General features: G+C 35.9%; 1 protein-coding gene across 1 annotated transcript; it reads right to left on the bottom strand.

Moving 5' to 3' along the window:
* Positions 1–606: 606 nt before the first annotated feature.
* RAB21 (RAB21, member RAS oncogene family) lies at positions 607–27,799 on the bottom strand. The gene is made up of 7 exons (XM_074226161.1): positions 27,602–27,799; positions 15,599–15,658; positions 14,877–14,984; positions 12,341–12,404; positions 8,931–8,985; positions 3,584–3,672; positions 607–1,001 (listed from the first exon to the last, which is right to left on the bottom strand). Exons 1-7 carry the CDS (start codon positions 27,782–27,784, stop codon positions 862–864), a joined length of 699 nt encoding a protein of 232 aa, XP_074082262.1. The 5' UTR covers positions 27,785–27,799; the 3' UTR covers positions 607–861.

Below are 27,799 nucleotides of genomic sequence, written 5' to 3'. Positions count from 1 at the left end.
AACAGAGCAAAATGCTACTGTTTATTAGAAAGGTTTAAAGAGGCAAAATATGTGGCAACAAACAGCAGCAGCAATTCAAGTAAATTAAAATGTGAGTATTTTTAAAAAACCCTCTTCTATGTGAAGACTTAAGGTGAAGGGGTAAATGACCTATATAGAGACTATAGAGTCAAAAGCTTATGCATATTCACCAAATGTTAATTCACTTTACAATCATTGACAAGACTACTGTACATATGTTTCTGCACCTGCACTTGTAAAAGCAGATAAAATATTTAATATGTAATTTACAATGTATTTTACCAGCTCAGCATACAGGATGAATATAGAATATATCAAAGTAGTTGACAGTTATGGGCTTTTGCTAACCCTGCAAAAATAGTACTTCAGGTATCTGCTAATAAAAAAAAAATCAATTTGCTGTTTAGAAGTGATACAATTCACAACCTACCACAAAATACAAAGGGCTGCAAAAATGTATACCATTCCAACAACAACATATATAAGTTATTAAATAATGATTTGATTTAAAAGAATATAAATGAAGCCTTTAAGTAGGTCTTTTCTACATGCATATTATTATTCCTCATTAAAGGAAAAAAAATATGTAAAAAGGCCATTGGTAATTGCTTTGTTAACCGCTGTAGAAAATGCCAATTCTCTTGTCACACACTCCACTAGTTTAGCACTTAAGGTCTCTGCAGTGTTATAAATGTAAGTTTAAAATACTGTTAAATCTATAACTCCATTGGTAAAAGAATGTGACTCAGAATATGGCAGTCTTCATATTGGGGGTAATGATCCACAGTTTTGTTTTCTTTCTTTCTTTTTTTTTTTTAAGAATTTTCTTTGAGAGAATAGTTATCCAGAAGAACAACATCCTCCACTGCTCTGTCCCTGTGGCTCATCATCAATGATCTGCACGCCCCGCCTGGCCCCTCCTTGCTGACTGGAACCATTGCCTTTTGCTCTCTCATCCACTTGGGCTGTTTCAATCATTCCTGAAATTAAAAAAAAGATAATTTTTAAATGACTTATTCATTTATTAAGTGGCTATGTTGTCCCATACCCAGAAAAACTTAGATTTAGTAGTAATTTACAAATATGACACCAACATGTAATAAAAATTAAATGTCTAATTTCTAGTTATGTGTCTTTAGACTATCAACGAAGATCTATGAATGAGTATCATAGTCAAATGACATTAATAACAGGAAAAAAACAGATTCAAACATTTTGCTTTGAGGAAATGAAAATGTCTAATGTTAGTCTTTTTTTTTTTTTTACAAGGCAAATGGGGCTAAGTGGCTTGCCCAAGGCCACACAGCTAGTTAATTATTAAGTGTCTGAGACCAGATTTGAACCCAAGTACTCCTGACTCCAGGGCCGGTGCTTTATCCACTGCACCACCTAGCCGCCCCTAATGTTAAGTCTTTTAAAACTACTATTCAGGGGGCAGCTAGGTGGCACAGTGGATAGAGCACCAGCCCTGAAGTCAGGAGTACCCAAGTTCAAATGCGGAAAATCCGGCCTCAGACAGTTAATAATTACCTAGATGTGTGGCCTTGGGCAAGCCACTTAACACCATTGCCTTGCAAAAAAAAAAAAAAACCAACCCTAAATTTTTTTTTTAAAATACTATTCAGAAAGAATTAAGACTATAGTTAATGATGAAGGTGAACTTGCTTTGATAGACTTAAAGGATGATTAGATAAAGACAGACTTAAAGGGGGAGAAATGGAAAAATAATGCCATTTTATTGATACAGGGAACTCTAGTTGAGGAAATTCCATCTACTAATAACAATCCCCAACTTATACCTTTAGAGATGCCTGGAGCATTAAGAGTTTGCTTTTAAATTTTATTAACTAAATGCTATTTCTTTCACTTGTATTTTAAATATCTGCCTTCTTCTCTTACCTCCCCCCCTACTGAGAAAGGAAGAAAAACATAATCTCAGTTAACAAAAATGAGTAGTCAAACAAATAAATTTCTGCATTGATGGGGCATTAAGAATTTAAGTGAATTGCCTAGGGTCACACAGATCTTGTCCCTTTATAGGCTTCTTTTACAAGGTTTTATTAATTTATAATTTTTTCTTATTCTTTTTTTATAATTCCCATTATTTTACAAGGGTCTTTCATGATTTCTTTTTAATTTCTCCTAATTAGGAACAGTAATTGAACCTGTAATTTCATTCACAAAGGAAATTCCTTTTGACAATACAGGCAAGCACCAATAGTCTTAGCAGGTCTTCATGACTTGCCAGGGGCAAGGTTAGGTGACTTGCCTATGGTGCCATATTCAGTATGTATCAGAAATCAGGTCTTTCTGATTTTTGAAGTCAGTTTTCTTTATTTACTGTGCCCCACTGACTCCTACTTTTCCTATTAACCTATCTTAAATGAATTATTAATAGTCCCTGACATTTATAAAGCACAACTTCTTCATCCATTACTTAACTGTTTGACAGTTAGGTTCTTTCCAATTTTATAATTACAAAGAAGTATTGCTATAAATATCCAACCAAGATTTTTTTTTCTGATAATGCTCTCTTCATATTCCTAAAAATGTACTTGTATCAAGGATATGATTATTATTATTATTTTTTTTAGATTTTTGCTAGGCAATGGGGTTAAGTGGCTTCTCCAAGGCCACACAGCTAGGTATTTATTAAGTGTCTGAGACCGGATTTGAACCCAGGTACTCCTGACTCCAGGGCCGGTGCTTTATCCACTGCGCCACCTAGCTGCCCCTATATGATTTATTATTTAACCTTTGTAGTGAGCTGACAGATTATATGGGATGGAGGAGGAATGGGGGAATTAAACTACAAAAAAATCCCAATTGGGTTGTGAAGTTCACTAGGATTTTTTTTTTTAGAAAAGAAAATTAGGGGCGGCTAGGTGGCGCAGTGGATAAAGCACCGGCCCTGGAGTCAGGAGTACCTGGGTTCAAATCCGGTCTCAGACACTTAATAATTACCTAGCTGTGTGGCCCTGGGCAAGCCACTTAACCCCATTTGCCTTACAAAAAAAAAAGAAAAGAAAATTAAAAGAAATTAAGATGATATATTTATCTCAAGTATGGAAATTATTTTTTTTGTTTAGCAGAAAAAATATCGTGAAAGAGATAAAAGGATTTAATTTAATAAACAAGCTCTACATAATAAAAAAAAATTATCAAGATTTAAAAAAAAACAAGGGTAGCTAGGTGGCGCAGTGAATAAGGAGCACCAGCCGTGGAATCAGCAGTACCTGAGTTCAAATCCGACCTCAGACACTTAATAATTACCTAGCTGTGTGGCCTTGGGCAAGCCACTTAACCCCATTTCATTGCAAATATTTGTGGCAAACAAATATTAAGTAGAAAAATCGAAAGTGTGTAAAGGAATCAATAAACATTCAAATATTGCACTCCCTTTTCCTTTCAAAGGGATACCAAGCCCCAGTGATTTTTTTTAAATTAGACTTCTTTATAATAGATACATACAATATAAACTGAGACTGCCTTTTGTCTATCCAATCATAGGATATTAATAAGAGAACTCAATTCTAAGCATGCGCAATCTGAATGCACTTACTTTTACAAAGGTCAAGAAAAAGTTCCTCAATTCCTTTGTTTTGTTTGGCTGAAGTATGATAGTGCTTTGCTCCCACTGATTCTGCATACCTAGAAAAAAAGGAACTAAATTATGAGATGCCAAAAAATTTAAAAAACCAAAAAGTTCCATGACTTACATCAAATTAGTCCCTACTTATTTTGAGTTTCTTAATATATACTCCAAAATAATAAATGCAATTCATAGCTGTTATTTCAATTCTTTGTCATATTAGTGGTCTGTTAACTCTATCTATGTGTAAGTGCTTCCTCAGATACAGTTTGAACTAGATGTAGACAGTCCTTTTAGCAGCTTTCAATTATGAAAGTAAGCAATTCCATGAAGAGATTTTTTTCAAAATATTTTCAATCTCACTTTTCATATAACAACTCATTCATAACCACATTTACAAATTCTCATCACCAAAAAGTGTGCTACCTACTAAGTGGCCATCACTGTTGCAAAAACCAAGACCAAAGAATAGACAAGTATACTGATCTGCAAAGCTAAGGCTAGTATCTAGACCAATTAAATCACAACTCCTTGAAGTTTTCAGATATAACAGTAAATTCAAATTCAAATATAGCTGTAAATTCAAATATATATATAAAGTGATGATTAAAAACTTAAATACTAACATGGGAAAGCAGGAAGGTTTGGGCCTAAGACAAACTGATCGACAAATATGAATACACATAAGTCAACTATTTGGACCCTTCTTAGATCCTGTCTCCCCCCCTCCCCCCCTTCAAATAATATGGTTAAGATGGAATTGCCTGGGTCTTCTTTCTTTCCTTCTTTTTACCTTAGTGAGTGTAAAAGCTATTTTGGGCCAGACCAGACCGGACAAGAGGATTACAATAATATGGTCATGTTCATTTCTCAATGTCTCTGATCTCCTGGAGATGATCAACCAAACTCACTACCAGATCCTTCAATCCTAACCCCTTCAACACACCAATTCAAAGTTTCGATCTAACTCTACCCAAACCTTCCACTATGTCCTCTAGAATGTCTGTTTCATAGGCAACAAACTCTTTTTTGATACTAAATTTTTTCCTTTCCTATTCTTTGAATTAGCTCTTTCTAAAATCCAGGGGCAGCTAGGTGGCACAGTGGATCAAGTGTCAGATCTAGAGTAAGGATTGTTGCCTCAATTTCCACATCTATAAAAAGAGATGGAGAAGAAAAATGTCAAACCACTCCAAATGTCAAACCAAAAGAAATCCCAAATGGTATTATGAAAAGTCAAAAAGAACTAAAAATTTCTGAACAATGCTAATAGTTCTCAAATCTATCCAGACTGTTGACCTATTATATCACCAACTGCCTTTCAGACTTCTCAAATTGGACGTCCAATAGATAATTTATTTTTTTTTGTTTTTGTTTTTAGGTTATTGCAAGGCAAATGGGGTTAAGTGGCTTGCCCAAGGCCACACAGCTAGGTTAATTATTAAGTGTCTGAGACCGGATTTGAACCCAGGTACTCCTGACTCCAGGGCTGGTGCTTTATCCACTGCACCACCTAGCTGCCCCCCCCCCCATAGATACTTTAAATAGAATTCATCTTTCCCCCAACACTCCTGCCCCCCCCCAACACACACAAATTATTCCCTATCACTGTAAATGGAAATGCCACATTCTCCCAATCCCTTGCGCTGACAATCTAGGAGTCCCCCTATCTCTTGCCCTCCAAGCTGCTGCCCTCCTCTACCCCTTCTCTCCTCTGACACATCTGCCACTCTAGAGCAGACCCTTGTTCTCATGCCAGGATTATTGCAGTGTCTGCCCTGTTCAAGTCTCTCTCCAATCCAATGCATTTTCCTTTTAGTCACTAAAGTGATTTTCCTAAAGCATAGAGCTGACAAGTCATCCCCCCTACTCAATCTTATTAAACTTCAGGATCAAATACAAATGCTGTTTGAAATTAAAAGCCCTTTAGTCTTTCATACCCTAACTCTTTCTACAAGAAGTCTTTTGGAAATCCTCTTAATTCTAGTGCTTTCCTTTTGTTAGTTATTTTCTATATATCCTGTATACATCTTTTGCTTTATATATATTTATTTGTATATGGTCTCCCTCATTAGGTAGCTTTCTCCTTGAAGACCAGAACTGTTTTCTGCAATTTTTATATCCCCAAGGTATACCACCATGTCTGACCCACAGTAAACACTTAATAAATGTTTACTGACTGACTAAGACTAAAGACTCTTGAACTCTAACTGCCAAATGACATTCCACACTTACAAGTTTTAGCAGTCCTGGAATAAGCCTCTGGAATCTAAATTTACAATCAATAGGGAAAATAACCAGCTACCCAATTTGCTCATGAGGCCTTAAAAACCCAGAGGCCACGCCATTCACCCTCTTTGTGTACCCTTAGCTCTTCAACATCTTTCTACCACCCACTTTTTAATGTATTATATTTCTTTAAATAAATTGACTGAGTTCCTTGACAACTGGAACTCTCATTTTTTTCTATTTGTATCCCCAGAGTTAAACATATAGTACAATTCATGCTTCATTCATTCACTGTCCACCATTATTAGTTATATCATTTTGTATTCTTTTTGTGAAAGAGAAGTTAGATACCCCTTTAAATGTTTCTGGAAATGTTTTGAAAAGACTTATTTTTAAAAGGTTCACTAGGTCAAGTTGTCTTAGATTAAAACACTTCAAGGACGCATAATGGGTTAGAATCTCTAACACAGATTTATAAATCATGTAAGATGAGAAGGTATGTAATCTTTTCCATTAGAATGAATATGCAGAGATGAAAGAATTACAAAAATAATATGTAAGTGCTTGTAAACTAAATAGATAAAGATACCCAATTTTATGGAGTTATTTAAATTATCCAAATACTTTAATATTTCAAAAATGTGGCCAGACAGTGTGAACACTCCCTCTCTTGATGCAGAACACAATTCCTGTAGGGTTAGATGTAGGCTTTCTGACTTGTAAGAACTTGAGTGTGCATCCACTGGCACAGCCTTTTTAGGACACAAGGTCAGTTCCAATCATTCATTTTAAATCACAAGGTTTTTTTTTTTTAACATTTTAAAATTTTCTTGAGATTTCTCTTTTTTTTTGGGGGGGTGGTATTTACTTTTACAGCATGATTATGGTGATATTTTTCATGACTACACATTTTTACCCTATTATCAAGTAACTTGCTCTATCAATTGAGTGAGGTCGGAGGAAAGAAAAAAAATGGAATTCCAGGCTTTGGAAATGAATGCTGAAACTTGGTTTTTGCATGCAACTGGGGGAAAAGTAAAATAAAATAAAAAGGAAATCACAAAGAAATATATATATATATATATATATATATATGTATATGTAGTTCCAAATGTCTTCCCATCCCCTTCCAGTAAGAAAGCAAGGAAAATAGTCTAATGTAAATATGAAGACATGGAAAACAGATTTCCACATTAGTCATGTCCAAGAATGAAAAAGAAAAGGAAGAGAGGCAGAGAGGGAAGGAGGAAAGTAGGAACAAGGACTGAGGGGAAAAAGGGAAAGGAAATGAGAAAGAAGGTAGAAGGGGAAAACGAAGGAAGGGGGGAAAGGAAAGGGAAGAAAAGAGCATATGCTGTGACTTGTACTCTGAGTCATTCCTGTAGTTCAATGTAGATAGCATATGTCCTTTGTAGTTGTGCTAGGTTACTGTGTTGATCATAGTTGCTGAGTCTCTCAGAGATGATTATCTTTACAAAATTGTTGTTATTGTATGAATTGTTCTCCTAGTTCTGCTCACTTTATTCTGCATCATATATGTCTTCCAAGATTTTTTTGAAACCATTCACTTCATTATTTCTTATAGGATACTAGTATTCCACCATATCCATATACTGTAACTTGTCTAGACATTCCCATTGATGGGCATTCTTTCATTTCCAATTTTTTTGCCACCATAAAGACTTACTATAAATATCTCTGTACATATAGCTCCTTTCACCCTCTTTTGATCTCTTTAGAGAACAAGCCAAGTAGCAGTATCACTGGATCAGAAAGTATACAGTGTACTCAACCTCTTCAGTATGTCATTTCCTTTTTTTGTCAATTTAGCCAATCTGATAGGTATAAGGTGATATCTCAGAGTTGTTTTAATTTGCATTTCTCTATTAGTGATTTAGAAGACGTTTTCATATGGCTATTGATAGTTTGAATTTCTTCTGAAAAATATCTATTCATATCAATCAACCATTTATCAATTAGGAAATGGCTCCAATCTAACAATTAATAAGGACCTATTAAATGGCAGGCACTGCATTGAATATTGAGGACACAAAGAACACACTCTCTCCCCACAAGAAGCCAATATTCTAACAGGGGAGATAATACACACACACACACACACACACACACACACACACACAAACACACACGGAAACTTGGTGTGGTGGGAGGGCAAGGGGAAGAAGGCAGCAAAAAAGGTCTCCCATTGAAAAATATACCTGAATTTAGCCTTAAATGAAAATAGAATTCCAAGAAAGCATTGTAGTCATGAGGGCCCAGGTAGTACAAAAGGTCAACTGTGAGGAAAAAGTAAGAAGTCTCCTTTGACAGGCTGTAGAGTGTGTGGAAGAGAACACTAGAAAGAAAGGCTTGAAGATCAGTTTTGGAGAGCTCTAAAATGCTAAATAGAAGTTTCTATTTGATTCTAGAGATAATAACAACTGGAATTTGAATAAGATGGCAAATGTCAGACCTGAGTTTTAGAAAAACCATTTTGGTGGCTAGTTTCAGCAGAAAAGCACGAAGATCAATTAGGAGATCTTTGAAAATGGTAATGTAGAACTGAACAAGGTGAGAGGAGGGAAAGGGACATATAAGAGATGCTGAGAAAATAGGATAGATAACTAGATTTGGTATATGGGTGAAGAGCTGAGGATGACAATAAGGTTATGAACCTGAGTGATCTGAAGAAAGGTAGAATTCTTGATAGAACTGAGAAATTTAGAAGGAGAGAGAGGAAACGAATTCTGTTTTTGTCATATTAAGCTTGAAATAGCTGAAGGATATCTACTTTAAAATTTGAATAGGACATTAATAGAGCTCAGGAAAGAGACTAGGCTTCAAATTTGGATCCTAGAATCATCTGCATAAAAATGAAAACTGAACCCAGGAACTGATGAGGCATCTACTCAGAATGTGGAAAGCTAAGGGAAGAAAATTAGAATAGAGTCTTGGAATATACCATAGTTAGAATCACAGTACACTACAATGAAGTAGGAGAAGACTTTACTTGGGGGGAGGAAAAGGACAGGGAGGGAAGAACTTCACAGCTTTATTTTTTTGGGGATAAAAAATCACAAAGACTTACGTTTCTGCTTCTTGAACCGAAACATGCCTTTCTTTTTCCAAGTCAATCTTATTACCTGGTTAGAAAAAAATTAAATACGAACTTTTAATGGCTCATTTTCACCAACAAACCACAACAATCGCTTTACAATTTTCTAATGTTATAGATTAAAAACTTGACATATACTAAGTTAATAGTAAAACTCCTACAGATTCATAACCAACTGAAAAGCTAGTCCATTTGTAAGAGAAGATTCCTTATAGTTTCTGCAAGATGTTATTTCATAAGGTAGTACCACCAAAAATACCATGATCAATAATACAACTGCCAATTTTCTACTCAAACATAAAGAACATCGAATTATTAATTCTCTTCATTAAAAGGACTTCTAAGCCATTCTACAGCTGAACATTTTGTGCTCTAAATGTCTAGTCCCCTCAGAGGGATCTCTGTTGCCTCTCCTAGAAACCTCTCCCTCATGAAGGTACTTCCTTATGTTAAAACCCAGTTCAGAATCCATCTGGCTAGCACAATCCACTAGGTTCTTACTAAAACTACTTATCTTCATTTTCTTAGGTTCCTTATACCCCAGGAGCCTGCAGCTAAAAGAATAAGTCTTCTATTTCTCTTCCCCCACAGTATCATACTATCATTTTTGATGTTTACAAAGCATAACACAGACAGCCATACAACTGGGACAGAAGACAGATAAAAAAACAAAGAAAAAGGCTTTATCATGCTTGAGGTTCATAAGCCTTTTATTCAACATTAGCCTCAAGGCTCTAGGCCTACTTTTTATTCCTCCTTTGGCCCACCGGGTCTACTAAGTTTGACTTTGAGCCTTGAGGCTACGATTTTGGCTGGTATGTCTACTATCTTAATCCTTGGGACACTTTCTTCTCTGGTGCTTAATTATGAGTTCTGGGGCCTCAGTAAGTATTTCCATTTAATACATCATCTTCCTTCCCACTCTAATTTTATTTTATTCTTGATCCACTGGCTCTGCGCTTTAAAAATACCAAAACTATCTTTTTTTAGGTTTCAGAACTTGGATCACCTCATTCTTCCTTGGCCAATGCAGGGTAGAAAAAAAGGTAACTGCCTAAGTTTGGGGTTTTTGAAAGCTCTTCTCTCCTCTCACCTCATTCCATCATGTTTGTTCTAACTAATGTACCTCATGCAAATATGAAATCTCTGATCCCCAATATGTTTAGTAGAGACTCTCTCCCTAAAACTAAACTTTCCTCCTGAAAATGTGTTCCCTTACTTTAATTGTTGAGGTTCCCCATTCACTAGCAAATCTCAATTGATAAAACATATTCTAGGACCAATAAATACTGGGAGAGGGAGAAGAGGTTAAGTGATAATTATCTTAAAAGTCTAAAGACATAACTATCTTTAATTCAATTTGTTTTTGGCATTTTGTATTGTGGATGAGAAGTGTCAAACTCTTCAAAACTCCACAGTAAAGCTAAACCAGATTAAAATATTTAACAAAATAAATAAAAATACAATACAACATAATCTTAATTTGTAGTTTTCTAAGTTAATGTTACTCTTGGGATTTCATTTGTACATGAATTTAAAACATTACTATTGTAGATGGAAAGACTACTCTCTTCCGAATGACCATGGATTCCTAACACTGAAGAGGGCATGAAATTATCTTATTATAACATTTGGTTAAGACATACAGCTAATCTACCTTTCTCTTTGGGAGAAAATATAGAATATCATCTTGAAAGAATCAAAATTGTAGGCATGCAAAAAAAGAGAAAGATAGATGGTTAAGCATAAATACATTGCAGCATCTAGCCAATAATGCTTCAAGAATGAGTTACTCAAGGAATGTATGAACATGAAATTATACAGACTTGTCATGTGGAAAACAAAATAGCCACAGATGAACAACCCAAGAGCTAGACTGGAATAGGACCAAAATAGTACAAGATTCAGAGGGAGATCTCCAGGAAGCAGGGATTGTTTACAAAGATTTACAGAACGTACTACTCAAAAATGATATCAAATAAAATATAAAGAGGCTGTGATCTGTATCAAAGAACAGAAAATCTCTGCTGATAGGAATATGAATGCAACATATCAGTCTACTTGAATAAAATAATAGATTCGTTCTACTTTGTAGAAGTTAGAGGATCTGCTTTCAGTCACTACTAATAGTTAATATTCATGTAGTACTGAATGTGTCCAGTACTAGGCTAAATCCCTTTACTAATTCTCTCGATGCCCATAAAAACTCCAGAAACAAGGTGCTATTATTTTTATAGACAAGAAAACTGGGGTATAGAAAGATTAAGTGACTTGCCCAAGGTCAAAGAGTTACTAAGTATATAAGGTCACATTTGAACTCAGGTCTTCCTGGTTCCAAGTCCGGCAGTTCTCTTCATTGTGCCACTTATGTGCCCTTCAAACAGTATTAAACACTATTTAGAAGTTTGGACTAAAGACTGTCAAATTCTCTTGTGACTAAGATTGTTTTTCTCATAAAGAAAATAGCTAAGAAATAATGTTTCTAGACCACATCTGTGTTTCTATGGGAGTTTAGATAACTTTACAATGAGAAAATGACTAAGACCAGCACCTCTCATATAACCTACAATCTAAGAGAGCTGCTTTGGGCCATCGAGATGGTAGAGACTTACCTAGAGTCACACACCTATAGCATATGTCAAAGGCAAGATTTAAAGCCAGGACTACTTCACCCAATGCTTTACCAATAAAATAATAGTAATTTATAATGATTTGGTGATTTATATTTACGTAATGCAACACACCTCCTCTTTCAATCCTCAAAAAACTCTGTAAGCTAGGCAGGGCAAAAAATGTCTCTAGTTTTACAAGTGAGAAGGCTCGAAAAGGTTAAATGATTTGCTCAGTCACAAAAATAGTAAATTGGCCAGGCCAGAAATGAAATCCAAGTCTACAAGGATCAGTGCTCTTTTTATGTCATCATTTTGCTGCCTCTTTAGACTAGTAAAAAAAGCAATTTTTTTTCTATTTGAAAAAATGATTCATACTATTTATTAATGCGAACTTAATTAAATGAGGTTGATTTCCTAATTAAGAAAGTTTTGTAAGTCATCTTTTCAAAAATGAAGGCATTTGAAATTAATCATCTGCTAGCTCACTCAAATCAATTTTCAAAGAAAAGGTAAGTCTAAAAGTGTCCTAGGCCAAGTCATGTCTTCTCTCTGTGCTTCAAGATTCTCAACTTTAAAACAAAGTTTATACTAGATAACCTCAATACTTTCAACACTCAATTTCGGATTCTAGGTAGAGCTGTCTTAAAATACTAATCTCTGCCATTTGTGATATAAGTTATGAAATCTGAAATATTGAATAATAAATGCTTCTTTCATGAAATCTAAAGGACACAGACGAAGTTAAAAAAATTTAAAGAAAAAAGTACTTACCAACTATACATAAACAGATTTCATTTCCCAACATTTTCCGTAATTCCTTGACCCAGTTTTTTACCTGTGCACACAAAAATTTATGTATTTAAATACAGGTTTTGGAACACAGAGTTTTATTATTAACATGATGGAGCTATTATAAATAATCTACTATAAGGAAATAACTTTAGTCTTCACTTTTTTTTTAGTTTTCACTTTCTGTATTCAATCTTGAAAGTCACACATCAGACAACAAAATTTTACCTTCAGAAATTGAAAACAAAGTTCCTCTTTTTTAGGATTAAACCTCATCCCCAAGGCTTAAAAAAAATTTTTTTTAAGGCAATGAGATAAATAGGAAGTGAAAACAATCCTGACAGAAAAAAGATGTGTCAAAAGGAAGCTAAATAATCCCTCGGAATCATTTCTATTATGATTCTACAAGCAAAACCTGTCATAATTTATACAAGTGAATTGGGTATTCCAAAGTCTTTTACCACTACCATAAATAAATATAAATATAATATGAACTCCTTTGAAGTTTATTAAAATGAGATCTAATCTAATCAAATCACTTCCAGCTCAGTCAAAATCTACAAAACACATTAAAATTTAAAAACAAGGGGTGGCTAGGTGGCGCAGTGGATAAAGCACCGGCCCTGGAGTCAGGAGTACCTGGGTTCAAATCCGGTCTCAGACACTTAATAATTACCTAGCTGTGTGGCCTTGGGCAAGCCACTTAACCCCATTGCCTTGAAAAATCTAATAAATAAATAAATAAAAACAAAAAAACAGTTTCTTCAACTTCTCCCCAAAAAGCAGTTCAGGTTTCCAGCAGTTCTCTATGTAGGACAACAGAGCACACTTTGAGGAACATCTATAAGGATTACTGATCTATTAAAGAGAAAGGGATATTACCTCCTCCACTTGCTTAACAGTATTTTTCCCCCTACGTTTCTCAGTCTAGCATTGTCTAAGTTTCTTTGTTTCAATTACACATAGATTAACTTTCATCCCTTGTTCTATTTCCCATAAGGAGAATTTGACGGTATTACGTATGACAGAACTCACATGGGTTTTACTCTCACAAAAGTAGCTTTGCATTTACAATTTTTGGGAGGAGTTTTTAAAAGGCAATAGGGTTATGTGACTTGGTCAAGGCCACACAACTAGGCAATTATTAAGTATCTGGATTTGAACTCAGGTCCTCCTGACTCCAGGGCCTGTATTCTATCTACTGCTCCACCTAGCTGCCCCCCACACCTTTTTTTTTGTCCATAATTCCTTAAGTGAGAAGGCAACCAAGCAGATTTTGAGCTGAGTCATTTATAATTTTTTTGGCCTCAAAACATCGATAAAGAGACCTGCCATTAAAATATCATCCACATCTAGAGAAACTATGGCATCTGAATGCAGAACACAGCATAGTATGCTCACTTTTTAAATCTTTTATGCTTTTTCTTTCTTTCTCAAAGTCCCCCCCCCCGTTCTGATTCTTCTTTCACAATAAGACTATAATTAACTATAATTGTCCACGTACAACCTATATCAGATTGTTTGCTGTCATGAGGAGGGAGAAGGGAAGGAAGGACAGTAGAAAAATGTGGAACTTAAAAGTCTGCAAAAGGATGAATGTTGAAAACTATCTCTTCCCACTCTAACTTCACTTCTATTGACTTCCTGAACAATTTCAATTTTTAAAGTTTCTTTACCTCTCAGATTTTATTTTTAATTTAATAAACATTTATTAAGCAATTACCACTACCAGCACTTGCTAAGCACTAGGGATTCAACTAAAACAGTTCAAACTGGAGAAGATCACTCACAAAGGAAAGTGATAAGGATGAAGGAAAGGGGAGACAAGTGGGGAAGGAAAGGTGGAATGGATGGAATCAAATCCAAGGACAGTCGGTGAGACACAGTTAAGCAGTCCTCTTTACACTTTTGGAATTTTTGCTCTGCTCTTTACATAATTGCTTTACATAAAGAGCATGGGGCAACAGTCAAACTAAAGTTTGGCCAAACCACTAAATTATTGAGTGCTTAGAGCAGGTGTCAAAAAGGGCTACAGGAACCAGATTAAAAGATAATTGGAAAATGCTGAACAAAATAAAACTATAATACAAAATTAATGTTAATTTATGGTTTTCTACTGGTTCACAACAATCTAATCCTATTTGAATCTGACACTACAGCTTTAGGAAATAATGGAAGCTTATATGGTGACAAACATTCAAATTATCATGGTTATTTTTTTTTCTAATATATGAAAGTCTAATAGATAGCTTAACAGACTCCAACAAATAGATTTGTATGTTTGTATGTATTAACCCATTTCAAAAAACCTGAATCGCCAGTTATTTGACCATACTTTTTTGCTATATTTAATGAACAATAACTCAATTTAAGAAATATTAAGCACATACTATGCACATAGCATTATACTTGGTCTTGGTGATAAAACAAAAAACAAAAAACTAGATTGTCTCACAAAACAGATTTCATTATAACCACAAAATATTAAATAGTCTTTTAGCAAAAAAAACAAACAAACCTTCTGAAAGGAATCTTCATCTGTTATATCATAAACTAAAATAGCTCCATTTGAATCTCTGTAGTAAATTGGACCCAATGCATGGAACCTCTCTTGGCCTGCTGTGTCCTAGATCAGACAAAAGATTGTAATGAAAATTCTTCTCATTATACATTCTCAAAGGCTCAACCGTTAAAATACAATTGTTTAAAAGATTAAAATTTTAACATAAGATACTCTATAGGAGGAGAATAAAAATATTACAATAAGGAGAATCTAAAATGTTTAAATTTTTAAATTTAGCTTTTATTTCTAGAGCAACTAAACCAGCCAATGCAGACACAGCTTAATTTCCTCTAACTTGAATATCTATGTGCAAACCTTCAAAAATTCAATTCTGTTGTTCAGGATATTTTACTGAAAAGTAGACTGACATTTTAGAAAGTCTTAGATGGTTGAAAAACTGTTTACTGAAAAAACAGAAGAAAAATTTGGAAGGGAAAACTACTATAGCACACTCCAAAAACAAAACTATAAAAAAAGGAAGTTTAAAGATATAAAATCTTTTTGGATTGTGATTATTTAAACACTTGTGTTTATGACTGCTAAAATTATTTTTAAAACATTTTAAACAGAGTCAACAAATTAGCAAAAAACAATGAAACAACACTTAGCTAAATTGCCAATTTCCTACTTATTTAGGCTAACTAATTCCAATTTACCACAAAAAAAAGTTAACTTACCCATATTGCAAGATTTACTCTTTTCCCACCAATATTTAATTTCTTTGTTAGGAAAGATGCCTAGAAGAGAGAGAAATAAATACACATTATTATTGGGTTCTGTATAGAAAAACAGTATTGTATCATACCCATAGCTTTACACTAAGTAACAATTTAAAGATAAAGAATTAAAAATTGATGACGGAAAAAATAAGTGGCTAAATTTCAATTCAAGTTAGTATACAATTATCCTTTCAACATGAAGGGGCTAGGGTCACAGCACCTCCTCAATCAGGAAAATCCAGGTACAAGTTTTTGGCCCGCTCTTCATACCAGAGAAGTTTGAATATTTTTTCTTTTTTTTAAATACACAAAACTATACATATATTTTATACATTTCTGAGTTTCTAAAATTTTTTTTCTGTGTCATCTGCTGGCCTTCATGTGTTAACTGCAGCTTCTGCAAAAATTTTCATTTAATTTCATATGCTGATCCTCAATATATTGAAACCATGATGGGGGAAAGTTGCAATGTAGAAGGAATAACCATACAGTAGAGGGTCAAGTTATAAAATCCCCAGAACTCAGCATTTCAGAATACTTACTGTACAGTCTGCCCTCTGTTTTACATGTATAAAACAATCCTCAAAGTTTATTTTTTTGTTTTTTAGGCTTTTTGCAAGACAAGTGGCTTGCCCAAGGCCACACAGCTAATTATTAAGTGTCTGAGGCCAGATTTGAACTCAGGCACTCCTGACTCCAAGGACAGTGCTCTATCCACTGCACCACCTAGCTGCCCCCCTCAAGGTATTTTTAATCTCACTGGTATCAGACAACAAAAGAATTAGATTTTAATGAAAGTTCTATCTAGAAGCTTCTTTATAACATGGAACTGAAGGATATGTTATCAAAATTCAAATTCCTCTAGATCCTACACCAAGACAGGAAAAAAAGATGGATCTAAGGATGGATATAGCTGTTGTTCAAGGCCCATCAACAGTTTGGTTTCATGAGGACAATTAATTTTTCAGTTACAATATCTCTTGAAGATCATCTATGAAGTCATAGCAAGAATTGTTATCTGTGTTTGGGAAGAGATATCCTACCCCCATAAGAGAAAAAAAAAACGTAGATATGATTAAGTATTAAGTAACAGAACATCTCTAAATGAGTGTTCATTTTTAATACTTTCTCATTAGTTTATAGTCTCTCTTGCCTTTGACCAAAAAACAGGATTATCCAGCTTTGATAAAGAACTTCATTTATCAAATTTGGCTCCAGTAGCAAACATATACAAGATACTCCTTCCAAAATCTAAAGTCATATTCTCCAATCCTATCTTTCCTGTGTAACTTTTGCCACCCATATTCCCGATTCCTCCACAGAAGGACCACTCATTGTGCTAGTAGTCTTCCCACTGACGTCTTGACATTGTGTGAGTATCAGAGAAAAATGAAAGCCTCTATCAGTTATCCCTTACATCCCTTCACTAGAAGACAAGACCATCTATTTTCCTGATCATACTCTCTATTAACCTCCCTTATACCACTCTTGCACAATTCTTGGTTAGTAATAAACTGCATCCTGCACATGTCCACATTTTGCTTTTTCATTGTCTGCAGGAGTCCTTCATTTTCATTTTCTAGAAATGGTGGCATCATTCTATGCTTCATAGTCATAGAGTAATACAAGAAAACATGGCTGTTAATCAGACTGGCTATTATGACAGAAAAGGAAAATGTTGGAGATGTGGGAAAACTGGGACACTAATGTATTGTTGATGGAGTTGTCCAAAGAGCAATAAAAACTGTGCATACCCTTTGATTCAGCAATACCATTACTAGGTCTATATCCCAAGGAGATCCCCCCAAAGGGGTAAAAGACCTCTTGTACAAAAATATTCATAGCAGTTCTCTTTTTGTAGTAACAAAGAATTGGTAATTGAGGAGATGCCAATCAATTGGGGAATGGCTGAACAAGCTGTGGTATATGAACATAATGGAATATTTATTATTGCTCTATTAAGAAATGAGTGGACAAATTTCAGAAAAACCTGCAAAGACAAACATGAACTGATGCTGAGTGAAATGAGCAGAACCAGAAGAAAACTTTAACAGCAACACTGTTGTTATCGTCTACAATAGACTCCGCTCCTCAATAAAAGAAAACTAAAAGATCTGTGATGGAAAATGTAATCCACATTCAAAGAACTAAAAAATATGAATCCAGATCAAAGCATACTATTTTCACCTTTTAAAATTTGTTTTTTTACTTTTTTTCCACTCTTTTTTCACAGCTTGACTAATATGGAAATATGTGTAACACAATTGTATGTGTATAACCTATATCACATAAGTTGCTATCCTAAGGGTGAGGGGAGAAGGGTAAAGAGAAAAGTTTATGGACAGACTAATTCTACGGATTATCCAACCAAGCACACATGGTAATCTAGACAACAGGTTAAGGAGAATGAGATTTTAAGTAAGATAGTTTCCTTATTTTTCAAGGTTAAAGACTAATAGAGGGGATAAGATATCAACACAAATTATATAATGATCTGTGTATAAAATGCCAGGCATGGAGTCAAGAAGACCTGATTTCAAATCTAAACTCAGACACATTCTAACTTAATTCAAGACAAGTCACTTAATTCTGTTTGTCTTAGTTTCCTCATCTATAAAATAAGCTGGAGGAGGATATGATCTAACACCAGTATTTTTTCCTAGAAAATCCTGGAGGGGGCCACAGAGTGGGACATGACTGAAATGTCTAAACAGTAAAACACAATGTGTGAAGACATTGCTTTGATCTCCAAATTGAGACTCAAAGCATCCAACACATCTTATTGCTAAGATACATCAAGCATAACAAAAGATATTTTACCCCTTGAACTAGTTATGGTTTTCAGTAGAAAAAAAAAATCCCAGGACTTCTTGCTAAAAGTATTTTCATTATTAAGGACCTTTTTTAATCACTCAAGAGAAAAAAAAAGCTGTATTGACTCAGTCAATAACTTTCAGCCTATCATTGTCATTTAATTTTATATCAAAGCCATAATACATAAATAAAACAAGCAACTAAGTTTTGACAATACATATCACATTCTATAGCCAATCTTTAACTCCAGAGAGGGAATGTATAAATCTTAAATTCTCAAAGACCAACTCTGGTTACTCTCATTAACAGGAATTCAACTACCTTTTAATGTTAATTTATTTTCATTAAAATAGTCATTATTATCTCCTAATATATAAATACTAGTTAACTGATTCTTGACTTCACTCTACAATTCACTAGTCTTTCTAAAGAAAAGACTTCATTTACAAGCTCAAGCATTCCTCAAACGATTTAAAGCCACCCATATATTGTTTACAATTTGGGGTGATTTTTTTTGGGGGGGGGGGGTTTGAAATTACAAAAAGTGCTGCAATAAATACTGTGAGGTAAATGGAAGCCTCTCAAACTATATTACAAAGTACCAGAATTAGGAATGAAATGTGACTTGTTTAGTGACATTTCTCCCATTACTCCAAACTGTCTAACAGAAAGGTTGCAGCAATTATAACAGTAACTCTTAGTTAATCAGAATTCTTTTGCCCTAGTTTATCTTTTACTCCTCTGCCCTAAACCTAGGTCAATGACTTTGTTCACCTATGGAGTTCCTAAGTCTTTAGGTTCACACTCCTGCAAAAGGGAGGTATGTCAAAGGTGGAATTTTGAACTTAAATTTCTGAAACAAGCTACTGGAATTCCCCTATTTCATATATAATGACCTTCTTTAGATCAAATTACGAAACTGGGCAAGGTCCAAGTCAAGATAACAAAGTACCTCCCTTAGTTAAGCCAACCAGCCTGTGCAAAGGTACTTAAAAGAAGCCTCACAAAACTAAGGGCCTTTGAGGTAGACTTTTGGTTGGGTCTTTAGCAGCATCCTTTCACTGGAATGCCTTCCTTCCCATGTGGACTTTTCCCTCCCCTCTTACTCATCTTGTCCCATCCCATTCCCCCAGCTTCTTGGGGAGCCATATCCCCTCTTTGGCTGTACAAAGGAGGTGACTTGATAGAACTATTTACATCAAGTTGTAAAACATAATTCAGTTTTGCTCCTCCTTTCTGGTGAGCTTTCCAATCTTTCTTTGTAGAAGAAGGAACAGATTTGTTTTGTCTGGTCCTACTTCATGTCTTCTCACCCTGTGCAATATTTCGCCATATCCTTCCACATATTCACCATATACTTACTCAAAGTAAAACGCCAGCTAGATAGAGCAGTGCACCAGCCCTGAAGTCAGGAGGACCTGAGTTCAAAAACTAACCTCAGACATTTAATTGCCTAACTGTGTGATCTTGGGCAAGTCACTTAACCCCATTGCCTTAAATAAATAAAATTTTTAAAAATATATCAATTAAGAAGTCTTCTGGTTCCTTTAATTCTTCCCCTTAAGTGTTTTTAAATTGTGTTACCACCAACATGGATGTCTTCCACATTCATACACTCAGAAACACTGTTCTTAACAGTCCATTTCAGCGTCAGCTACATTTCCATACAAAGCATAGTGGTATTAAGGTAGTAGAATCCAGTTGAGGTACAGCACTCATGCTTTATTTAACATAGCTCTGAAGAGCCCAGAATCATTTCCTTGGCACTTTGAGATAACAAATGGCAGCATGACATGGTCTTATAAGGGTGATTTCAAGATAGGGCGAAGTGTTTAAAATACTATTTATGTGTCCTAGATTATATAATGTAGTTGGGAAGGTATAACAAAAATGCATTCTATATAAAACCAGGTATAAAATATACAAGTACAAAGGGCTATATGAAAATTACAGAAAGGGGAAGATTATTTTCAATAAAGGCTTGAAGAACAGGAAGGATTTCAAAAATGAGAAACTTGAAGGGAATGCATGCTAGGGATTAGGGACAGTAGAGGAAAAGGCAAAAATGGCTTTGGAAACAGTAAATAATTCAGTTTGGAACATATATATATATAAATGTGTGTGTGTGTGTGTGTGTACACACACATATATATGTGTGTGTAAGGGAGACAATTGAGAAATAAAATTAGAGTTAGTCTTAAAGAGAAAAATCAAGTTAAGCTGTCTGGACTTTATTCAGCAAACAAGTATCGGTGAAGATTATTGAGTAGGGAAGGGTTAATGTAAGAAGCTGTGTAAATAGAATAGTAAAAATGTAGAGAAAAAGAGACTAGTTCATCAAGAGGTAAAGCAGACTGGTCATGCTGTGGAAAGAAAATCAATAGAATTTGGCAAATGAATATATTTTTATTGCCCTACACCCACTATAACCAAAGATAACTTCAAGATATCTAGTCTGGTTGACTACAAGAATAGGAATATTATTAAAATACATGAAGTTATGTATCAGTTCAGTTTGGGAAATTATGAGTCTGAGGTTCTGGACACTGAGGTAAAGACAGTTCAGAACTTAGGAATGACATGAAGTGTAATGCAAAGGATTCTGGATTTGGAATGGGGAGATATAGGTTAGAATCCTGGCCTGAAGTATTGTCATTTTACTTCTGAGTCTCAGGTTTCTCAACTGTAAACAGAGGATAATACTTATACTACTTATCCAGCTATGTCAATATATGGAAAACAAATTTTATACTTTTAAAGTGCCAGATAAACATGCTATTTCTAAAGGACAGATATTGAGATTTTAGATCCATCTGCACAACTGGATAACTAAAGGGAAATAAAAAAAATTAAAAAGATAAAATGTGGAGAGAAGACCAAAGAAAGAACTGAGAGAAAGGGGAAGGAAGAATCAGTGAAGACAAGTTAGAACAGGATTAGCCACAAAAGTAAAATAACTTTAAAAAGGAGGTTCATGAAAGCCAAAGAAAAAGGAAGGAGGAAGATGATCATTATCAAGAAAGACAGAATGTTCAAAGAGAATGAGGACTGGGAAAAGGTCTATATATTTGGTAATTAAGAAAACATTAATAACCTAGGGCAGGTCAATTTGTTTTGGCAACTAGGAGGCTACTACTGACTTTTGAGAAATATGGTAGGTACCATTTAACAAAGATGGTAGGGTCAGATTTCAATAGGTTAAGAAAAAGTAAGATTAAGTCTCTAAAAATTCAGCAAGGAAGGGCAGCTAGGTGGCCCTGGAGTCAGGAGGACCTGAGTTCAAATTCGACCTCGGACCCTTAATAATTACCTAGCTGCGTGACTTTGGGCAAGTCACTGAACCCCATTGCCTTGCAAAAAAAAACCCCAATCTTTTCTCTTTAGGGCAGCTAGGTGGTGTAGTGGATAGAACACTGGCCCTGGAATCCGGAGGACCTGAGTTCAAGTCTGAACTCAGATACTTATTAATTACCTAGTTGTGTGACCTTGGACAAGTCACTTAACCCCATAGCCCTGCAAAAATAAAAAAACATATCAGGGTGAATAAAAATTCAGCAAGGAAGAGTAACATGAAACAATATTAAGGGGACTAGAAGATTGGACTAATTCTTTTGAACACAAGGAGCTGTGAACAAGACTATAGACAAGGATAAAGAGATTTGTAGAGAAGGGAATATTTAAACTAAAAGAGATCATTAATGAAGCAAATCAACAGAGGAAGTAGGAATGGGAAATATCAGATCCAATTAAGAGCACAAGTAAATTGCTTAGTCTTGGGCAAGGGAGGAGACAAGGAAAAATTGGTACATTTTGAATAAGGACAGAAGAGAATCAATCAACATTTAATAAGCATTTACTATGTGCCAGGCACTGTCCTAATCAGTGGAAACACAAAAAGGAAATACCTGCCCTCCAGGAGTTTACAATCTAAGAAGCTAAGAAAATTCAGTGGACTAATCTCAGATATTGATGCCTGATGAAATGATACATTTCTCGGGGTGTGTGTGTGTGTACAACATTTTGTTATTAGATCCTCATAAGAACTCTGTGAGGAATATCAGGCATTACCTGCTTATGTTTTATAACTGAAATTCTAGTTCAGGGGCTGTGACTACTAATCAGTCACAAAATTTGCAGTAAACCTAGAACTGGAAACTGGGTTTTTGACTTCTCATCTAGTAGAAATCCCTTAAGGGAAACAGCACAATTCTCTTAATTCCAAATTTAAGAATAAGAAAAGAAAGCAAACAAAAAATCTCAAGGATTCAGGGGTGGATTTTTTTACTGGCTACTTATCTTGTTCAATCTTTTCAGACTCTTCCTTGACACTATCTGGGGTTTTCTTGGCAAAGATAGCAAAGTGGTTTGCTATTTTCATCTCCAGCTCATTTTACAGAAGAGGAAATTGAAGCAAACAGGGCTCTGGGCTATGTGACTTGCCTAGGATCACACAGCTACTAAGTGTCTGAGGTGGAATTTGAATTCAGGTTTCACAGTCTCAGCTGTGGCATTCTAACCATTGTGCCACCTAGCTGACCCCATGGAGCTATTCAACATATATCTGAAAGGATAACACAGCTTTGAAGTTCACTAGCAAGACAATAGGGGAGAAGGAGACTTTTTATATGTGTTTATTGTATTTTATGAACCTGATTTGTTCATAGACTTATAATGGTTTAAAAGTGTTAGGGCAAAAATTCTCAAAAGTTAAAATTAGACTGGTGAAACAGGATATTTAAAAATCTACACATGGTGTAACTAAGTGGTGTAGAAAAATAGAGCACTGACCCTGGAGTCAGCAGAACCAGAGTTCAAATCCAGTCTCAGACATTTAATAATTACTCAGTTGTGTGACCTTGGGCAAGTAACTTAACCCCATTCCTTGCTAAAAAAAACCTAAAATCTATATACAAGGATTTATATGAGAGTACACAATTCATTAAACTTATCTTTAAGATTTCTTTGCTTCTCTATAGTTTTTCAATTTTGACAAGTTTTTATCTTCTTAGCCAAAGTATTTTAGGATATTTCATGCAGATTTACTTATAGCTAAAATGCTTACCAATATTTTGCAGGTACAGTTTTAGAGAGATAATTTATAAAAATGAAACTACAGACTGAGCTCAATCAATAGTCACTTTAAGCCAACTTTTCTCCTTTACTACCTGTGCACAGTTCAGGGTCTAAACAGGTTAGGGACAAAGTAAAAAAATCTTTTCAAATCCTTTTTTAAAAAAAATCAGTCACTTCTGAAGTTCCAAAGCAGTTCTTAAAAATAAAGACTCCACCATTAAAAAAAGAAATATGCCAACTGCATAAATTTGGAGTTATATGACTGCTGGATCTTATTTTGAGTGAGATCAAACTTGCCCCTAAAATTTTCCAAATATTGCATATCTCCAATTTTCTACTTGATAAAACACAAATATAAAGAAGTCATCTATTTCTTTAATGTCAGTGAGAATTTTTTGATCTCAGGGGACATGAATTCTCTTTCTTAGTATAAAGATTGTAATCCATTTTCTAACAGATTATCCCACCCATGTTATCCCTTAATTTCTCCAAAGGACTGGCCCAGTCTGAGAGAGTCCTCAGCCAAGTCCTTCAAATTCTTTTTTGGGGCTAGAGATGGGGTGTCATGGCAGAAATTGAAGATCAGAAACCCTAAGAAATGGACTAGATTACCCAGGAGTTGCCCTGGTACCCACAGAATAGTGGCTATGTATTGTAGCCTATCTCTACCAGTCATGTCTCTCTCAAGGACTGGGCTCGAAAACAGTTAATTTAGCAAAAGTGAAGACAGAGCCAAACAAAGTAATCTCCATGAATACCTCTAACAAAGTACTTTAGATATCCTCAAAAATATATTGACATACTTATTTATAACCCATCCCTTGTCCTACAGACAAATAGGTTACATTGACTTGAATCTAGCTGGCAAACTGAAGAATCAATTTCCAGATTTTATTTTGCTGACCTACTCTCATTTAGAAAGCCCAAAAAAAGGAGGAGGGGAGAAAAAAAGGAGGTTTGGACCTGATTCCAATAGTTTATAAACTATTTTTTGTTTGTTTGTGGGTTTTGTTTTGTAAGGTAAGTGACTTGCCCACGGACACAGGTAATTATTAAATGTGAGGCCAAATTTGAACTCAGGTCCTCCTAACTCCAGAGATGGTGCTCTATCTACTGTGCCACTTAGCTGTCCCAGTTTATGAACTTCTGATGTGAAAATCCTATCCATGTCAGTAGATCAACATCAGCCTAGAGCTCTTTGAGCAAACCCTGATTACAAAAAAACCCCCAAGAACTCAGAAGTAGCATCTTACTTACTATGGGGGTCTAGGGCAAGGAAACTCAAACATTAGCTGGATAATTCTGATGAAGTTAGGTAACTTCTCTCAGTCTCAGTTTCCTCAGATATAAAAGTGGCACCTACCTCCAGGTTGTTTTGAGAATCATACAAGATAATATTTGTAAAAGTTTGTAGCAGAGGGCCTGGCACACAGTAGGTACTTAAGAACTCTTTTCTTGTCTCTCATCCAATACAATGCAAAGGCAAGCTAAAAACCCAAGTCTTCGGATTCCTAATCTTTCCATAATTCATAACCTCACTGAAAAGGAGTTTTAGAGCATTTCTGTTTTTTACACTGGAGTTTCCCCATATTATGCTCCACTATGTCATAGAACTGAACCTAACATTCACATTTTATCATTAAAAACAGTTTCATCTTTATGCTTTGCTGCTCTCTGGGGCATATGGAAATGTGAAGTCTAAGTAAAAATAATTCAACATCAAAGTAACCTAATATACAGTTAAATAATACATGCGTGTGTATATATATACACACACACACATGTTTATGTAATACACAGAAGACATTTTAATAAAAATATAAATTATATGTGTATGGCCGCATGTGTATACTGTATTCAAGTGTATGTATGTGTAATATGTATCCTTACTGACAGAAGTCCAAGGTTCTCATGCAACAGGCAGACTGTAGAATTCTGAAACAAAACACTCTCCAACTGGAGTTTCACCAAAACTAAAACCTATAACCATAGGGGTTTATAATAAAGCTGGAAATCTAATTTTTCTGTCAAGTCCTGAATAACCTAAAGGTGTCACTTGCTACACAGAAACAAGATCACTATCTCTTCTGTTTAAGTATTTTTAGTGGATGAAGGCAGCTAAAATCAAAGTGCCATTATTTTATGTTGAATGCAAGTCAAATATTCAAGATAAGCTAGAAACTTCAAAGTTGTTATCTTCTGTTTTCACATTAAAACACCAAGCACGTTTTAAGTGTCATGCAAAACATAAGTTTACTCTGAAGGCCTGCTTAACTGGTTAAATTTCTATATTCTTTGTTCTTACTGAGTTTAGTGACCTGTGCACAAGATTCCTATTTGTTACATTGTTTAATATATATTGACACTCTTGCAAGAGTTAATGTATTAGGGGGCGCTAGGGGGCGCTGTGGATGGAGTCACGAAGAAGAGTTCAAATCCAGCTTCAGACATTAATTATCTAGCTTGGTGACCTTGGCCAAGTCATTTAAACCCATTGCCTTAAAAACTAAAAAAGATAAATGTGTTAAGACTATACAGCTACTTTTAGTCCACTCATTTTTTTGTGTCATTAAAGAGTCCCTACCAGGGGTGGCCTGGAGGCACAGGGGATAGAGCATCGGCCCTTAATAATCCAACACTTATTACCTAGCTGCATGGTCTTGGGCAAGCCACTTAACCCCATTGCCTTGCAAAAAAGTTTAAAAAAAAAAAAGAGTCCCTAACTACCAGAATTCAGATTATTTGTTCACTTGAGATTTTTGAAACAAGAGCCAATTACCTGCAATAGGAAAAATAATTGGGACACTGCATCCAATAAATACTATGATATTAGTAGACATATACATACATATGTATACACAGACAAACTTAGGATATATAATTACTTAAGATCTAGTATAACAACGATAGCTGACATTTTAAGATCATATTTTTGAGGTTTGAACATCACTTTACATGGTTTCTCAATGTATTTTTTTTAGGTTTTTACAAGGCAAATGGAGTTAAGTGGCTTGCCCAAGGCCACGCAGCTAGGTAATTATTAAGTGTGTGAGGTGGGGGCAACTAGGTGGCGCAGTGGATGGAGCACCACCCTGCAGTCAGGAGTACCTGGGTTCAAATCTGGTCTCATACACTTAATAATTACCTAGCTTGCTGGCCTTGGGCAAGCCACTTAACCCCATTTGCCTTGCAAAAAAAAAAAAACCTAAGTGGCTGAGGTGGGATTTGAACTCAGCTACTCCTGATTCCAGGGTGATGCTCCATCCACTGCACCACCTAACTACCCTTGGCAGGGACTCTTTAAAGACACAAAAAGATGAGTGGGCTAAAAGTAGCTGTAAATTCTAACACATTTATCTTTTTAGTTTTTGCAAGGCACTGGGTTTAAGTGACTTGCCCAAGGTCACCAAGCTAGATAATTATTTAATATCTGAAGTTGGATCTGACAGCACCTAGCTGCCCCCTCTCACTGTATTTTAAAATTGGATTCTCATTTGAGCATGAAAACGTGATGCTAAAAATCTAACTGAAAAAAACCTGTGGCTGAAAATTGTGTCTGCTTTTGCCTTATTCTCCAATTCGACTATAGTTTGCATAGGATCAACAGCTCTAGATAGAAAGATGTCTGAGAATATCCAAGTCCCGCATTTTACAGATGAGGAAACTGAGGCCCGGGAAGGTGAAACGATCCGGAGTTGTTTGGCAAGGTCTGGCCGGGTGCCTTCCCAGGGGAGGGAACTGTCTATATACATTCCTGCTCTCCGGTAATTTGCTGGAACGCACTTTATAACCATATAAAGTCATTCCAGGAAAAGAACACATTTCGGCAAGTCACGGCGCTGAGTTTCTTCCTAGTGAAGTTTCCACCCCCCCCAAGAGCCAAGGGGCCGCCGGGCCGGTCATTCCCCGGCCACCCCCGGGGTCCGGCTCTGCCCGCCGGGAGGGACAAGATGGAAGGGGCAGAAATACCTCGTCAAGGCCGGGCCGCGATTTCGGAGGGCCTCGGGGCCGCGCCCCTCCCGGCCGCAGCCCCAAGGTGACAGCCCCGCCCCGCCCCCCGGGGGCCCGGCGCACCTGCAGCGTGGTGATGTGCTTGTCGTTGAACTTGTTCTCGCAGTAGCGCAGCACCAGCGACGTCTTCCCCACGCAGCCCTCGCCCAGCAGCACCACCTTGAACGAGTAGGCTCGGCCGCCGCTCGCCCCGGCCCCGCCGCCGCCGCCGCCGCCGCCGCCTCCGGCCGCCGCCGCCGCCGCCATCCTGCCTGCCCGCCC

Source organism: Macrotis lagotis, chromosome 2 (assembly GCF_037893015.1).
Source record: "Macrotis lagotis isolate mMagLag1 chromosome 2, bilby.v1.9.chrom.fasta, whole genome shotgun sequence".
Taxonomy (NCBI): Eukaryota; Metazoa; Chordata; class Mammalia; order Peramelemorphia; family Peramelidae; genus Macrotis; species Macrotis lagotis.
The sequence above is the reverse complement of the archived record's forward strand: the minus strand, read 5'-3'. Positions and strand labels throughout refer to the sequence as shown.

Excerpts from the sequence above, each read along its gene's own strand:
- RAB21 (XM_074226161.1), bottom strand. The coding sequence starts at position 27,784 with ATGGCGGCGGCGGCGGCGGCCGGAGGCGGCGGCGGCGGCGGCGGCGGC. Across the intron at positions 14,985-15,598 it reads GAGTAAATCTTGCAATATGG|GACACAGCAGGCCAAGAGAG; the intron begins GTAAGTTAACTT and ends TGTCTGATCTAG. Across the intron at positions 12,405-14,876 it reads ATGAAGATTCCTTTCAGAAG|GTAAAAAACTGGGTCAAGGA; the intron begins GTTTGTTTGTTT and ends TTGTGTGCACAG.